Here is a 16791-nt window from a genome sequence, read left to right as displayed (position 1 = left end):
TTAAATGTGGGTTAAAATATGTTGGTAATAATAGATAATGAAATAATAAGTTAAACAATATATATATATATATATATATATATATATATTTTGTAATATGTTTTGATTTTTAGTAATGTAAATGTATTGAAAGTGATATTTCTTTTTGTATAGAAAAATAATCCATTCTCTCAGTTGTTTTAAATCTATTCTATTTTTTATACATTAAGAAAATTAATAGTATTTGAATCTTAATTTTAATTTTATGCATGTTCACATATTTTGATGTAATAGTGGAAACAAATGATATTTGTTCATTTGAATATCTAACTTATTTTATTTGATAAGTTATGAGCTACATTAAAAATTCAATTTTTATTATATTTCAATAGTTTTTCTCTATTATTCAAGAAGTCAAAATCTTAATTGGTATTGTGTGTTGGGTATACGTTCTTAAATTTAATAATTATAAAATTGTGTCTTTAGTTTGATGTATTTTTTTTGAGATATATGTTTTTTCTTTTGAATAAATTTGCAAGTGATAAATTGTAATAAACATTTATCGTTCTTGAACATAACTATTTGAATTATTGAAAGTGTTTATTAGTGTTTTATAATTTTTGTTTTTGTAGTTTTTATTTTTCATATTTCATAAGATAAATTGATCATGTTTTTGTGATTGTATTCTTTTGATATATAAATAAATTAATATAATCAATCTTACGTGTTTTTAATAACACAAAATTATTGTTAAGAAATAACAAGTTAACACAAAAATATTGTTAAGAAATAAAAAAGTAATGTAGTAAAAGATGATAAATTGAAGTTCAATAACCAAACATAAGTATAAAAAGCTTTATGTTTGAATTTATTTTAGAATTAACCTTGTACAAGTTTTTCAAAATTGAACTGATCAATAATGTGAAATTCTATTTATTATGTGTCTGATTTTCTCACTTATTAACATTTTAAATGGATCAATAATTTTAAATTAATGTGTTGAATAGTAAAGATTAAATTTATATCTATTTTTTAGTTCTTAGCCATCCTCATAAATAATTGGGTACATCAAATGTATGCTTATTTATTTATATCAATACATTTTCAAATTTCTACATCTATATACATTTGGGCTAACTATTGTGTTTGAAGAAAATGACTACCTTTTTATGAGTTTGAATTAAAATAATATTTTTCTTTATCCTAAATTGGAAGAATTTATTTATTAATTATAATATTTTATTTGTTAAAAAATCCTTATAATTTTTTCATATTTTATTTCATGATTATAATTGTATTTATACAATGAATAACCACATATAAAAGTATGTTCTAGAATCAATCTTTCATTTACATTTAAGAATAAAATGATATTTATTCATTAACATTTAAAATAAAATTGATTTAGAGAGTTAAACTAATAAATTAGTAGTGATTGAGAGTTATGATTTAAATACAGAGAGAAGTATTTTACACATTAAACATATTTTATTTATCTTAAAAAAATATTTGATTGAAGATATATTTAAAAAGGTGATAGATTTATGGAAATTAATTTTTATCAATCTATTTTTGTCAAATTTCTTAAAAAAGTCAATAATATTTTAGAAAAAAAAATTAATCAAATATTTTTTGTTCATTATATATTTGGTAAGTTTTATTTAACTTTTAAAATAAATTTTTTTATTTATTCTTTCACAAATTAGTTTACTTTTCTAATTCAATTTTTTGTTATACTTTTTTTAAATATTATCATTTATTATTAAATACATTTTAAAATTAATTATCATATTAATACATATAAATTATTATTATATAATATAATTATTATCATAATTTTAATCATATTAATTTTTAACTTTTATTTTTTAATATTTGTGAAATTGAAAATATTAAGAAAAAATTACGAATTTATGAAACAAATCTAATAAAAAAATGTTAGTTAAAAGGAATTGAAGGTGCAATCTTTGTGTGTGTTTATTTATTAGTAATGTATGAGAAAAACAAAATTAATAATGTAGAAAAAACACTTGTAGAGAGCGGACTGATCCGGAGGGAGAAGAGACAAATGACCTATATTATATCACTGGCCAAGCTTCCTTTGCTTCTCTTCATCTTCATCCTTCGACGATTCCGCCGCCACTGAGTGATAGGTACTTTTTTCTATGCTTGTTCTTATCTTCTTCCTTTGGCTGTCCAAACCGTGGATTTAATCTTATCTCTATATTTTGCCTATGCATGTTCAATCCACACATTTTAATCTCATCTCCAACGATTTGAAACTAGCTAGGTCTCATGATGTCCCTTTTCACTCATTATTCCTTGTCCTCTTTGATAGGGTTTAGAAAGACAGAATGTATAATATGATAGGGTTTAGAAAGACAGAATGTAATAAACTTCATGGTTGGATATTGAGTAGAGTAAATCTTATTATTCAGGTTTCCAATTCCTACAAGTATGTATTTGAGAAGACCTGCATTTCTTTTGATTGTTAGGTGTTAGTCATTGACCAAACACTGTTGGATATGTTGGAATATTATATATTTGGTATTAAATTGCAAAGACTGTATTGTCATAATGAAATGAAAGATCCCTTAATATTAAATATCTAAGTGATTCTAACCCCATGATTTTGGTTGATGCAAATGGAAGCAGGTAGAGTATAACGATTTTGTCATAATCTCTAGTCTTAATAATATATTCCTTCTTAGTGTTTGAAAATATTCTATTTTCCTATCATATTCACTGCATAGATGTTTAAAAAGTATTGTAAAGACATCTTATTATCCTATTTTTAATGTGAAACTATGTTTCTTTAGGGTAAAATTAGTATTAGAATTTGACGGTTCAATTTTAATTTTCATACTTGTTTAAATAAAGAATTAGAATTAATGTACATTTTGAATTTAGCAAAAATCTGTTACATTAGATTTACTACAACTTAAAACGTTCAAAATTAGATCTATCTATAAATCTTATAAATCAGTATTGGTTTTTTAAGTTATATTTTATCTCTACTTACATTGTCAAATTTTGATCCTTTTATTTTGTTGGGATATTGTAGAATAATGATTATGGTCAATAATTGAGCTTCATATTGAAGAATCGGAAGTATTAACCTTTAAAATGATGGAAGTCGGGGAGACTTCTCGTAGGAAAAGTCGTAGAAATAAGTTGATCATATGTTCGTCTAATGAAATGTTACCTAAGATATGGGAAAAATTCCCGGAAGACCTCTTTGAAGTCGTTGGGGCGAGACTCCCAACATCTACCTTCTTTCGTTTCCTTTGTGTTAGTAGAAAGTGGAACTCCATGTTGACTTCTCATTCGTTTCGGGACCAATATGCTCAAATTCCCATCTCCCAACCTTGGTTCTACACCATCACCCACGACAATGTAAACACCGCAGCCATTTATAACCCCTCCTCGAATAAATGGCACCATCAAAAAGTTCATTCTTTCTTAGAGAAGTTGGTTATCTACCCTCTAGCTTCTATCGGTGGTATAATTTGTTTTGTCAATATTCATCATACCCGTTTTTTCGTGGGTAACCCACTTACTCAGACATTCAAGGAGCTTCCAGCTTGTTCAAGCATGGATTGGTCTCAAGTAGCCGTTGGAATGTGGATGAATGGAAAATCCACAATCGAGGGCTATAAGATCCTCTTCTTAGGTTGCAATGGCCAGTACATAATTTTTGACTCCAACAAGAATAAATGGTATGAATCAAAAGTTATTCCAACGAGCATAAGGTTGCCGTATATTTTGAACTTACGCTCGCAGGCTATCTCCGTGGATGGTTGTCTTTACTTTATGTCTTCATATCCAAACGGTATGGTCTGCTACAATACGTTGTCTGGAATTTGGAATCATTTCTCAGTCCCGATTCTACATGATATGATTTCTGGCCGATTTCTTGTAGAATGTGGGGGACGAATCATGTTCGTTTGTGTGATGATAAAATCGCGTGTTTCTATTTGCATTTGGGAGTTTGAAAAAACAACATTATTATGGAAGTACTTCGACAAAATGCCACGTGAGTTGTGCTTGAAATTGTACAGGAAGGGTGCAAATATGATTTGTGTAGGTAATAAAGATATGATCTTTTTGTGCTTTAGTTCTGAAAAATTGTTCATGTTAGTAACATATGATGTTGTGAAGAAAGAATGGTTTAAAGCTCCAAGATCTTTACTTCCCCGAGGAATGACGTATCAAAGGTTTCGACATAAAATTGCATTTTATCCCTGCATTACTGCAACACCTTAGCTTATTGCATTGTATCCATGTATTACTACTGCATTACTGCAACACCTTAGCTTATTGCATTGTATCCATGTATTACTACGACACTTTAGCTTATCACATTTTATTTATGCATTATTGCAACACATTAACTTAGTATTAACTATCTTTATTTTATTGATAATGAATTTTGTTCCTTAATCTAAGTTATTTTAAATTGGTATTATTATTATAATACATTTTTTTATTGAGCTTCATTTTATTAGTATTTATTTAGAATTTTTATTTAAATAATATTATTTTTTTAAAAACAGTTAATAATATTTTATTAAAAATTTCAAAAGTGAGAGAGTTAATAATCATAACTAGTCAGACCCTAACTATTATAAAACACATCATTATTTAAGTATGATATTATTATTTTATTTACTTTTCAAATTTCATTCGCACAACAATTTTACATTCATACAATTATTGAAATATATTTTGTTTTTCTAAAATTTTCAATAAATTTAAAATTTTAATAATTATTTAAAGCTTATCAACTCGAGACCAATCATTTGGATATTTTTTTTAATTTTAATCTTTTCCAAATTTGAAAATATTGTGAAATAGTAATGTTTTTAAAAATTTAACTAAGACTTAGTATGAACTTATGATTTTAAGTGAGCTAAAAAATCAATTAGAACAATTATTAACCGACCAAACCGAGTTTTGTTCGGACGGTTCATAATTTTTTATATCGAATCTATATGGTTTTATTGGTGATTTAGATAATAAAAAATGACAATTTACATCATCATATATATTCATATATGTATTTTGATAATTTTTCTAATTATTATCTTTAGCTTAGTGGTAAATCAGAGACATAATGTATTTATTTTTTAAAATAAATTAATTGTCATTAATTTAAATGAAGAGTTACATATAAAATATTAATTTGTAAAATAACATTAACTAAATCAAAACCACTAAATGAGAATTTGGATATTAAATAATATAAATGTTTGCAAAACTTAAAATTCTAATAAAGAAAGATTAAACAATCTTGTACTTTTTTCAAGATGACTCAAAAGATTCATATAAATGAGTGGTTAAGTAGAGTAAATCGAATAAACTAATCTAATGGTGTCATCAGGATATCTCAATGATATTTTGATAGGTAGTAAAAATTGTCTTTGACTGAGGGTAAATGTAACGTAAAAAATATGGACGACATCTTAAAACATATTTTTTACTCTAATAGTTTTCTCCCCATAACTTATCTTTCTCTTGAATCCTGAGTGGATAAGGAATCAAAATGGTAGGCTAAATTAATTATTTTTAATTAATTTAAAATATTATTTATTTAAAATAGAGACGCCAATTGTTTTTTTTAAATCAATAAAAATGACATAGTGTACAAACGTATTAGTTAAAGTTTATGTTATTAAAATATTTTTTTGTGGAAATATCCCAAAAATCTTTTGAAATCATTATCTAATTTGCCATGATTTTTGGAAAATAGTTTTAGGTTCCAAAATTACAAAACTAATTTAGGAATTTGAAAATGGGAACCAAACGGGCCTTAGGACTGGTGTCCTAGGTGTTGTGTTCTGTTGGGTCAAATTATCTTGACTAACGATATTTTGATTATGAACTTGTGTAAAACTTAAATAAAAATGAAACTAAACCGTCTAAATTGTTTTTGTGCAGGTGCATAAAAAATATGCTAAGTTAGACTTGGTTTGAAATAGGTCTATTAGACGTGTTGGTAGTTAGACGTGTAGTCTAATAGATACGTAGTTAAACGTGATGTCTAACATATACGTAATTAGACGTGCATTCTAATAGATACGTATTTAGACATGTAGTCTAACAGATACGTAGTTAGACGTGCAATCAAAAAGATACGTAGTTAGACGTGCAGTCTAACAAAAACGTAGTTAAAAGTACAATCTAACAGATACATTGTAAAACGTGCTGTCTAACAGATACATAGTTAGACGCCCAGTCTAACAGATACGTAGTTTGACATGTAGTGTAACCGATACGTAGTTAGATGTGCAGTCTAACAGATACGTAGTTAGATGTGCAGTCTAACAGATACGTAGTTAGACGTGCAGTCTAACAGATACGTAGTTAGACGTGCAGTCTAATAGAAATGTAGTTAGACATGCAATCTAACAAATACGTAGTTAGACGTGCAGTCTAACAGATACGTAGTTAGACATGTAGTCTAACAAAAACGTAGTTAGATGTGCAGTCTAACAGATACGTAGTTAGACGTGCAGTCTAACAGATGAAAGTTAGTCCGCTGGTGTCTATCTCCTTCACACAAGTCTGAAGTGAAACGTAGTTAGACGTGCTGTCTAACTCCATTAGATTTGGTGGTGTAATGGATCTCGCTATTAGACGTGGGCGTTTAACTTCCTTAGACTTGACAGTCTAATGGAGCACGTCTAATGTCTCGCTTCAGCAGTTGCTTGAAGTTAGCATCTGTCTACCCACGATCAACTAGCTCTATGCTACTCCTGCTCCACTCATCATTGTAGTCCAGTACGACAGGCAATTATATCCAATGGATGAATTTCACGTAAGTAATTATTCTCTCCACTACTTGTTCCTTGTAGGACAGGTCTATAAGATTGTTTGGCGGACTACCAGATTGGTACGACCACTATCTTTGAGAACAGAGCCTATTTCACTCTTGTACTATGGGCGACTTTCCAATGGATTCTCTCCACGTTTCAATGCGGAAGATTCGATCATTGATACTTGTGTTCTATATAAAGATCCTCAAGGACAACGAACATTAATATCACTCTTTCATAATTAATTCTAAATGATAGCTGCGTCTCTTGGGAATAGATTTCTTAGATTTTTGACGGTTCATATAATCATCAATTTAATAGTCACACGTCAGCTCTTCTGTATTTAAGAAACGGTCATACTCAAAGGATTGAGTATCTTCTTCCTGAATCCCCAATTCTCTCTCTAAGAAATCTTTCTTGTTGCTTTTGAATCTCTACGGTTTTTCTTTCATCTCTCCTGAGTCTTTTGATTTTTTTTTTATATTCGTTGTTCAAATTAATTATTTTAAATTAATTTTAAATATTATTTATTTAAGACAAAGACGCCAATTGATTTTTTAAAATCAATAAAAATGACATAGTGTACAAACGTATTATGGAGGCTTGAATTATTTGATCCAAGGGTATGAGTAGATTCACAAAGCTCCTAGGGACATTTAGAACATCATCCCATGTATCAATCGATTTGGTTTATGATCAATTTGTTTAAAATATTTTATGGCCAAAAAACGGGGTTTTTTATTTTAAAATAGTTTTTAAAGTGGAGTGAGCTTTCCATCTTCATTATACTTCATACATATGATTGATTCCAAAATATGAACACTAGTTGTTCGTTTGGACCAATTCAAGAACTCAAAATTTTAATTATTTTGTAAATTTTGATTTTGATACAAACAAAAATGATCGGATGGATCAAACATGATCCAAATAGTTGTCCAACATCATTAGAAATATGTTGGAAAGCATTCTAGGAAGTTGTTTTTGGATGATTAACCCAAGAACAACAAACTTATTTTTTAGATTTTTAAAAATTAAATTTGTGTTTTTCGGTTAAAGGTTGATTAATTAATTTTTTGGGGAAAAACGACTTATCGTCATTTCATTAAAAATTCCCAAAAATGGAAAAAAACCACGAGTTTAAGAGATCAATCTAGACGGGCCTAGAATGATTTTAAAGTAAATGAATTATCTGATTACAATGCTTTGAATTCTAGTGAGTTTAAAAAACGATAAATTCCAGTTCCTACAGATATTCTAGTTCTGCCACGTGCTTGGAATTCTTGTTCACGTTCCCGCGAGGGCGCTGCAATCTGATACAATATCTGATAAGATCGGCGTAATCAATAAAGACGGGGTCTGTCAAATTTTTAACGACTTCGGAAAAACGATTTGATAGAAATCCTATTATGTATTTAAATCACTTTCTATTCTACGCAACCTCTTGCAAACTCTTGAACGATTCAAGTGCGGAAATGTTTGCTTGAGTTTGAAGCTAAGAACCAATAATGGAAAGATGACAAAAAGGAACAACACAACAATTTGTTTATGGATGTTCGGAGTTAACTCTCCTACGTCAGCCCTTCTTCCAACCACCGGAAGGATTCACTAACTTTCAAATAATCAAATACAGTCGCACGACTAGCTCACTGTTGAACAGAACAGACTCTGTTCAACTTACAATATGAAGAATATCACTCAGCTAATACAATTCTTTGATTGTAACTCTCTCTAGATTAACACACAATAAAATCAAGAAAGTAGTTGACAGTTAAGATAGAATAATCTGAGTATCGATAGATCGATGATTCTTCTGTTGTCCTTGAGGATCGTTAAATAAGAGCAGGTACCAATGGTCGAATTCTCATAATAACACGTGGAGAGCTTCCATTGGAACGCCTCCATAGTACATAGCAGACTCTGAGTACAAAGATCGTGGTCGTACCAATCTGGTAGTGCGTCAAATATTCTTCAAGGATATTCCTGCAAAAACAAGTAGTGGGAAGAATATTTATTTACGTGGCATTAATCAATTGGTTACAGCTGGCTGCGTACAAATTTTCATAGGAAAGTGGAGCAGGAGTAGCGTACAGCTAGAGAACGTGGGTAGGCGGGTGCTAGCTTCAAGCAACTTCTTAAGCATGGCATTAGACGTATTTCACTTACACGACCTCGTCTAATGAAATTAGACGTCCCCGTTTAATAACAAGATCCATTAGACCACCTAGTCTAAAGGGATTAGACTTCATGTCTAATTATAGTTCACTTCAGACTAATCTGAAGGAGTTAGACTGCACGTCTAACTTTCACTAGTTAGATTGCACGTCTAACTTTCACTAGTTAGAATGCACATCTAACTTTCTCTTTCCATTAGACCTCACATCTAATTACATTTCACTTCAGTCTAATTTGAAGGAGTTAGACTACACGTCTAACTTACACTAGTTAGACTGCACGTCTAACTCAACTAGTTAGACTGCACGTCTAACTTCACTAGTTAGACTGCACGTCTAACTTAGTGTTTAGACTGCACGTCTAACTTAACTAGTTAGACTGCACGTCTAACTCTGTGTGTTAGACTACACGTCTAACTCCGTGTGTTAGACTGCATGTCTAACTCAACTAGTTAGACAGCAAGTCTAACTCAACTAGTTAGACTGCACGTCTAACTCCTTGTGTTAGACTGCACGTCTAACTCAACTAGTTAGACTGCATGTCTAACTTCGCTAGTTAGACTGCACGTCTAACTCCGCTAGTTAGATTGCACGTCTAACTTCGCTAGTTAGACTGCACGTCTAACTCCGTGTATTAGACTGCATATCTAACTCAACTAGTTAGACTGCACGTCTAACTCAACTAGTTAGACTGCACGTCTAACTTCGTGAATCTAATGCCAAATTGGTTTAATGAACCTCATTAAAACAAATTCTAATATAACCTGTTTTTGATACACTTTCACCAAAAGCAATTAGACACATAAATTGAGTTTTATATACATTAATCATCAAAATTCCAATAGTCAAACTACTTTGACACTTGGTCAAAATAATTTGACCCAACAATTTCCCCTTTTTTGCTGATGATATTAAAACCTTTACCTAGATAACGAATTACGCATTCATCATATAGATAAGAAGTAAAACTTGTTTATCCATCTTACATAAACACTTTTCAAGAACACCAATATTCAGAAACCATGTTTTAGAAAGCCAAAAACATAAGAAAGCCAAACCTCCGCGATCACCGCTGCTTCGGCTTCCGTGATCACCACCGCTTCGACTTCCGCCTCTTTTAGTTGGCCTTGGGTTTTCATCATTTGTTGGCATTCGCTTAGATCTGGTTCTGGTTGTTACATTGTCACCTCTTCTGTCTCTAACATCATTTCCTTGAGTAATGGTATTCTGCTCTTTCTCAGCATCATCTTTCGCATTCTCTTCAGCTTGAAATTTCCTTGCGATAGAGTCATCATACTCCAGTCTTTCAGCATATGTTCTTCTCATGCTGCCTTGAATTTTATCCAGCTGATTCTGAATCAAGCCCATTGCTTCCATAACCTCTCTTTGATTATCAAGATTTATCTGTCTTTCAAGGATCATCATTTCGGATTGTCGATTGAAGAGTTTCTTTTCAAACCTTCCAAAATTCGTATTGGAGTCTTCAACCTCATATGTGTTTTTCTTCAATGTTAGCTCCAACTCTTTATGGGTTTTGACAAGATCATCAAAGTTCTTCTTGTCTTCCTTCTGGGCTTCCATAAATTTTGACATGTTGGATTGCATAACTGCCACATTATTCTGAAGCATTGTTGTTTACATCGACTTCATGAGCTTTGTTCCGTCAGCTGAAGATCCTTCATTAGATGAATTATTTTGCGAATATGCTGCCATGGTCTGAATTGGACTGAAGTTGGTATGAACTTGTATGGACTGCTCAGGTTCATCCTCCCCTGATTCACCATCAGATTTATTTTGATCTTCTTCTTCCAACTCCTTCTCTTCCATGTTAATCCTTTCGAGAAAGTTACCTGAATTGTGAAGAGTATTAAGAATGTTCACAAAAACATTTGCAGCAATGATATTGGAAAATAGTAGAGGCTTGAAAGTTTAAGCATTCTGATCTTGTTCCCCCTTAGATGAGGAACTACTCTCAGCTTCTTTTTCTTTTTTAGGGTTCCCCCTCTAATCTGATAATCTCAGGCTGACTGACTTCAGCCTCTTTTTCTTCAGATCCCTCTGTTCTGACAGCAGGAGATTTCACCACCTCTTCTTCATGAGTTACAAGAGCTTGAACAGGCTCTTCAACAACATCTCTTTCTTTTGATATAAGAGCTTGAACAGGCTCTTGATCAGCATTATTTTAAAGAGCTTGAGCAGGCTCTTGAATCACTTCTTCTTTTTCTTTAGATGGATTTGACTGAATAGGTTCTTCGGCTTGCTCAATAGAGGGTTGAGCCTTTAAATGATTCTCTTCTGAAGAAAGACTTCCAAGTTCGATCAGATGAGCAGCATCTTGCTTATCTTTATCTGTAACATCATTAAATAAGTCCATTTGATCATCTTCATCTAAGGAACTACCGAATGGGCTAGCTTCTTAGCAACTTGCTCCATCAACGTACCGAGTAACCACTAAGCTATAGTTCTCCATAATCTCGTCCAACCTCTTCAAAGCCTTTTCTTCTGCTTCAGCACCTTTCTCAATGGGATTGAAGTTGGCTTTTCTTGCCTCGAGAATAGGAAAGTGAGTTCTTCCTCTCAAGTTCGCTTCCACCAGATCTTTTCTCTTAAGGGCATCATACACTTCTGAAGTCTTAGCCCACTTCAAGACCTTTTTCTCATTTTTGACTAGCTCCCTCCATTGACTGATTATCCCTTTACCTTTGATGACTCCGGTGTACTTGATAGACATTATGTTCAGTACCCAAGTATCGAAGATCTCTATCTTCTCAGCAGCAGCAGCTTTGGCCTGATCCATCATGAGGTCAACAATACACGTTGCCTCCAAAACTTCTTCATCAATGTTTGAAACAATATTCTTCCCTTTTTTGATCACTTTGGTGGCTTTGGAAAGGGTCATGGTTCTCCAAACACAATTCCAGCAGATTGTCTTGCAGAACGCATGATTTCATGAGCAGTCAACGGTTTTACGATATGTCCTGGTGCGGGTTCTGCTAGAACAATCTTTCCACCCACTAAAGACTCCGTTGGAACAAGGTTTGGAATGTGAGGAAGTTCCAATAGCATAGACTTAACCTTTTCAGGTTCACCACCAGCAACAAAGGTAGGAACATCGCCTTGCTCTGGTTCAGTACGTTCTGTAGCACCCGCGGCTACAAGATCAGGTTGATGAACAGGAGATGCAACCCTGTTCAGAATTTTAGTAGTTGGACCAACTGGTTCAATAGTTGGCCCGACAGCAGATTCCTTTTTAGGAATAAAAACATATTTTTCTTGTTCCATCTCAGGAACTTTAAATTTGGGTACATCGGCCAGGTATTGAGAAGAGGTTACCTTCGATGAGGCTTTCATCGATTTAGACGCATGAGGCGCCTTTGACTTTTCACCTTTAGAAATAGATGACCTTGATGATCTCCGCAACTGACTGGCAGCGGAGACAAGGGAGACATGAGAATTGTGGCAAGTTCGACTAAACCTTGCTTGACTTTGGATTCTACGATTCCAGAATCCTTCTTCGATGAGTTCTTAAGGCTGGTAGAGCTATCCTCAGACTCGTTCACCGTTTTGGTTCGTTTTGCTCCTAATAACAGGAAAGAAGCCACTGGATGTTTTGATCGGGTAACAGAACTTCCTACTGTCTGTTAACTCGAGGCTCCGGAAAGAGACTCATTGTTGTTCTTCATTCTTACTAGGGTGTTTACGACTATGAAGACAGTGTACACCCTGGTCGGGTTAATTAGTTCGGAATCCTCCATCGGGATCCCCAAATTATCCAATAGACGACTTATTTGAGCAGCAAAGTTAATGCTCTCCTGGTTAATTTAAAAGCAGAGGTTCTGGAATAGCGTTAAGGCCCAGTTGACCTGAATCCCCTTTGAAATGGCAGACATATAGTCAAACCGATCTTGACAGTAGAGATTGAATGAACCCGCCTTCCCCTGAAGTGCTTTCGCCACCACATCATTCAGCAAAATGAACTGTGGTTTGAGAGCCTTCTTACTTCCATTGAGTCGAATCGCCGAGCCATCGACATAAAAGACCATCTTCATTTCCTCCATCATCGTCGCTGACAGATATTAGTTGAACGTATGCCCTTCTAATGGAAGTTCAAAGAACTCCGCATATACCGCCTCGTTGAATGAGATTTCTGTTCCGTTAACAGTTGCTATAATAGAATCATTCACCATTGTTGCAGACTTGAAGAACTTCCTCACATCCTTCTCGTGGAAGATGAAAGGCCTTCCCAGATAATTTCCTAGACCGGAATACTCGAGGGATCTGAACATTTCGACCACCTCTGGTTGATCAAACGTGTAAACGGAAGGAAAATCCACCTGCAAAGTACACTGACCGAGCGTGATTCTCTTGTTTCCCATTTTTAGAAGAATGCGAACAGACACACAAAGAACAAGAGTTTTTGAGAGAGAAAATCAGAGAAATCTAGGGTTCTTAGAAATCTTGAGTGAAAGAAACTTTCAATCTCATGCAAAACTATCCTTATATAGGCTATCAAAAGTCATATAGGATAACCGTCGTTTTTCCTAGGGGTATGTCCCATCAATTAATTTTTAGACGTCCTTTCCAAAGAGTAATCATTATATTGAGGGTATATTAGTCAATCTCTCTCAACATTGAAAGACACGTGTCTTCATATTATTAGGAGATGACTGTTTTTATTTTTGAGCGGGAAAAATTAGATGTCTTCTCACGTGGGACAGTTGTCCTTGATCGGTCTAATACACACGTTGTTAAACGTTTTTCTTACTTCACTCATCTAAGACAACTAAACGTCTATTAGACGCATGAGTCTATTAGACACAAGCGTCTAATCACGTGTCATAAATATGTGTCTAATGTTTAGTAGAAGTGTACGTCTAATTACGCATGAACAACACGTATTAGACGTGTGTTTGATTAGACGTGAGCATCCACTTGCTCTTGACGTAAAAACGGTTAACGTCTATTAGACGTCTACGTCTAACCGCGCAGGTTTTAAACCAAAACATATAGACTTAGATGCATAGATTGTGAGCAAAATTACGTCTAAGTACATGCCTCTGCCTTTAGACGACCTCGTCTAATAGACCGATTAAGGCCTTTTGTCTGAGAGTATCTTTATATTCAAAATAATTTCTCCCTCTCATATTGTGCATGTACAAAATGAATAAACAAATGTTTTGAGGTCCTTCGGACCAAAAGTATTTTAATACAAAAACACAGAAAAACATTTAATCTTCTGGAATGGCAACGACCATTGTTGATCTTCTGAAATGTATACTCAAAAGAGTATTCTCCATGCTTCCTTCCTGCAGCCCTCCTGCATCACCTACATAAGAAACTATTTACAAACTCTAGTACCCATCTTCAATTGGGTCCTCGATCAATTAGTCCCTTAGGAATCCATATCTGAGATATTCTAATGGATTTCTCATTCTGTGTTGTGATTAATGCGTATGATTTTGACTTAGCAGACGACTTCCTGCTAGGAACTGATCCATTAGCTTTTGAAGAAGACTTTCTTTTTAAATTCCTTGACTTTGAGTTAGGTTTTAGGTTGCCAGACCTGTTAGCTGCTTCTAACTTATTTTTCAGCCAGCTAACAGTCGGTGGAACATAAATTATTTCAATCTTAAAAGCTATTTCTTCACGAATGGGATTAGATTCAATATCAGTCAAACTTCCTTTAACAAAACTTATAGGCTTAAGCTTGTTATTCGATGAGTTTGACTTTTTGCACGACAGGTTTGAGTCATTGCCATCAAATTCTAGACCGGATCTAGATCCAGCAGGTTTTAATATGCTGATCTGATATTTGACAGCTTCTCCAGACCTTATCCATGCACTGACAACATAGTTTAACCTCTTGTTTTCATCAGAAATAGTTTGAATCTGTTCTTTGAGCATCTTATTCTCAGATGAAATCTCTGCAACTTCCTTTTCAAAAACATTTGATTCAAAAGTTTGAGATAAAACTGGATGAGATGCTTCAGGTGATGATTTTGTTTCATTTAGGGATTCTGCTAGCTTTCTGTACTCTATGACCATGTCATTTAGTGCATCTACCAATTGTTCCCTTGAAAAATTTTCAGAAGAGAAGTCGAATACCTTAGTTTCCTAAGTATCTTCTTTATCTTCTATTGCCATGAAGCAGGTCACTTCTTCGTCATCACTATCACTGGCTGAGAAGTAAGAGTCACATATGCTTCGTCTGTTCTTCCCATCTCCTTCCATAAAAGCCTTCAGCTCCTTTTCATCATCCTTCTTATCTTCATACTTAGGCTTCCGACATTCTGATTGGTAATGACCTGCAATACCAAAGTTATAACATTTAACATTAGCCTTTGATTTCTTATTATCATTGGAATTTGAAGAGCTTGAGTTAGGGTTGCTCTTCTTCATGAAGTCTCCAAACTTCTTCACGAAGAGAGACATGGCATCCCTGCTCAGTTGTTGTGCCGTCATCTTCACATTAGTAGAAGCAGGTGGCTCATCAACAGTCATAAGCGCTTTGGAAATAATAATGGATGTGGATTGATCTTCTTCAATCATACAGTTCAGCTCGAACTCGTAGACCTTGAGATTAGTAAACAAGTCGAAGAGAGAGATCTTGTTAAGATCTTTGGATTCCCTCATAACCATCGTCTTTATGTCTCATTCCCTTGGAAGAGCACACATGACCTTAATAGCAAGTTCCCTGTTTCTATAGGTCTTGCCAATGATAGATAAGGAAGAGACAATCTGACTGAATCTGGTGTCGAACTCGTTCATTGTTTATCTAGGACGCATCTTGAAACTGTCAAACTGTTGAGTGGAAACCATGATCTTGTTTTCCTTGATTTGCTCGTTGCCCTCACAGAGTTGGGTAAGTCTGTCCCAGACCTCTTTAGCAGTATCGCACTCGATAATATAGTTGAACATGCTGTCATCGAGAGATCTATACAGAACATCAAGAGCCATGTTGTTGAGGTTGTTCTTCCTCTTTTCTTCACTGGTCCATTCGGATTTCTTATTATCGATCTTGATAGGACCATCTGTGATGACACTCCACATGTCGTCATGGAGAGAAGAGAGGTGTGCACAGACTCTCTTTTTCCACACGATGTAGTTTTCCCTAGAGAAAGTGGGAATAGCGGTAGCACTGACATCTTTGGTTATGGTCGACATTCTTGGAAAAGCTTGAGAACAAAAACAGAGCTTTTATACCAATTGATATGATCGGCGTAATCAATAGAGACGGGGGTCTGGTGATTGATAACGACTTCAGAAAAATGATTTGATAAAAATATTGTTAGGGATTTAAATCACTTTCTATTCTGCGCAACCTCTTGCAAACTCTTGAACGATTCAAGTGCAGAAATGTTTGCTTGAGTTTGAAGCTAAGAACCAAGAATGAAAAGATGACAGAAAGGAACAACACATTAATTTGTTAATGAATGTTCATAGTTAACTCTCCTACGTCACCCGTTCTTCCAACCACCGGAAGGATTCACTTACTTTCAAATAATCAAATACAGTCGCACGACTAGCACACTGTTGAACAGAACAGACTGTATTCAACTTACAATATGAAGAATATCACTCAGCTAATACAATGTTTTGATTCTAACACTCTCTTAAATAACACATAAGAAAAGCAAGAAATCAGCTGAAGTTAAGATAGAATAATATAAGTATCGATAGATCGATGATTCTTCCGTTGTCCTTGAGGATCTTTAAATAAGAGCAGGTACCAACGGTCGAATCTTCATAATGACACGTGGCGAGCTTCCATTGGAACGCCTCCATAGTACACAGTAGACTCTGAGTACAAAGATCGTGTACGT

General features: G+C 33.8%; 1 protein-coding gene across 1 annotated transcript; it reads left to right on the top strand.

The window, feature by feature from the left end:
* Positions 1-3108: 3108 nt before the first annotated feature.
* Positions 3109-4245, top strand: LOC124924636 (F-box only protein 6-like). Its single transcript, XM_047464648.1, has one exon. The coding sequence runs from the start codon at positions 3109-3111 to the stop codon at positions 4243-4245; it is 1137 nt and encodes a 378-aa protein (XP_047320604.1).
* The last annotated feature ends 12546 nt before the right edge of the window (positions 4246-16791 follow it).

This window comes from Impatiens glandulifera, chromosome 2, assembly GCF_907164915.1.
Source record: "Impatiens glandulifera chromosome 2, dImpGla2.1, whole genome shotgun sequence".
In the NCBI taxonomy this organism is placed as follows: domain Eukaryota; kingdom Viridiplantae; phylum Streptophyta; class Magnoliopsida; order Ericales; family Balsaminaceae; genus Impatiens; species Impatiens glandulifera.
This window is presented reverse-complemented; position numbering and strand designations above follow the sequence as displayed.

What these genes read in the sequence shown, in the direction of transcription:
- LOC124924636 (XM_047464648.1), top strand. Translation starts at nt 3,109, where the DNA reads ATGGAAGTCGGGGAGACTTCTCGTAGGAAAAGTCGTAGAAATAAGTTG.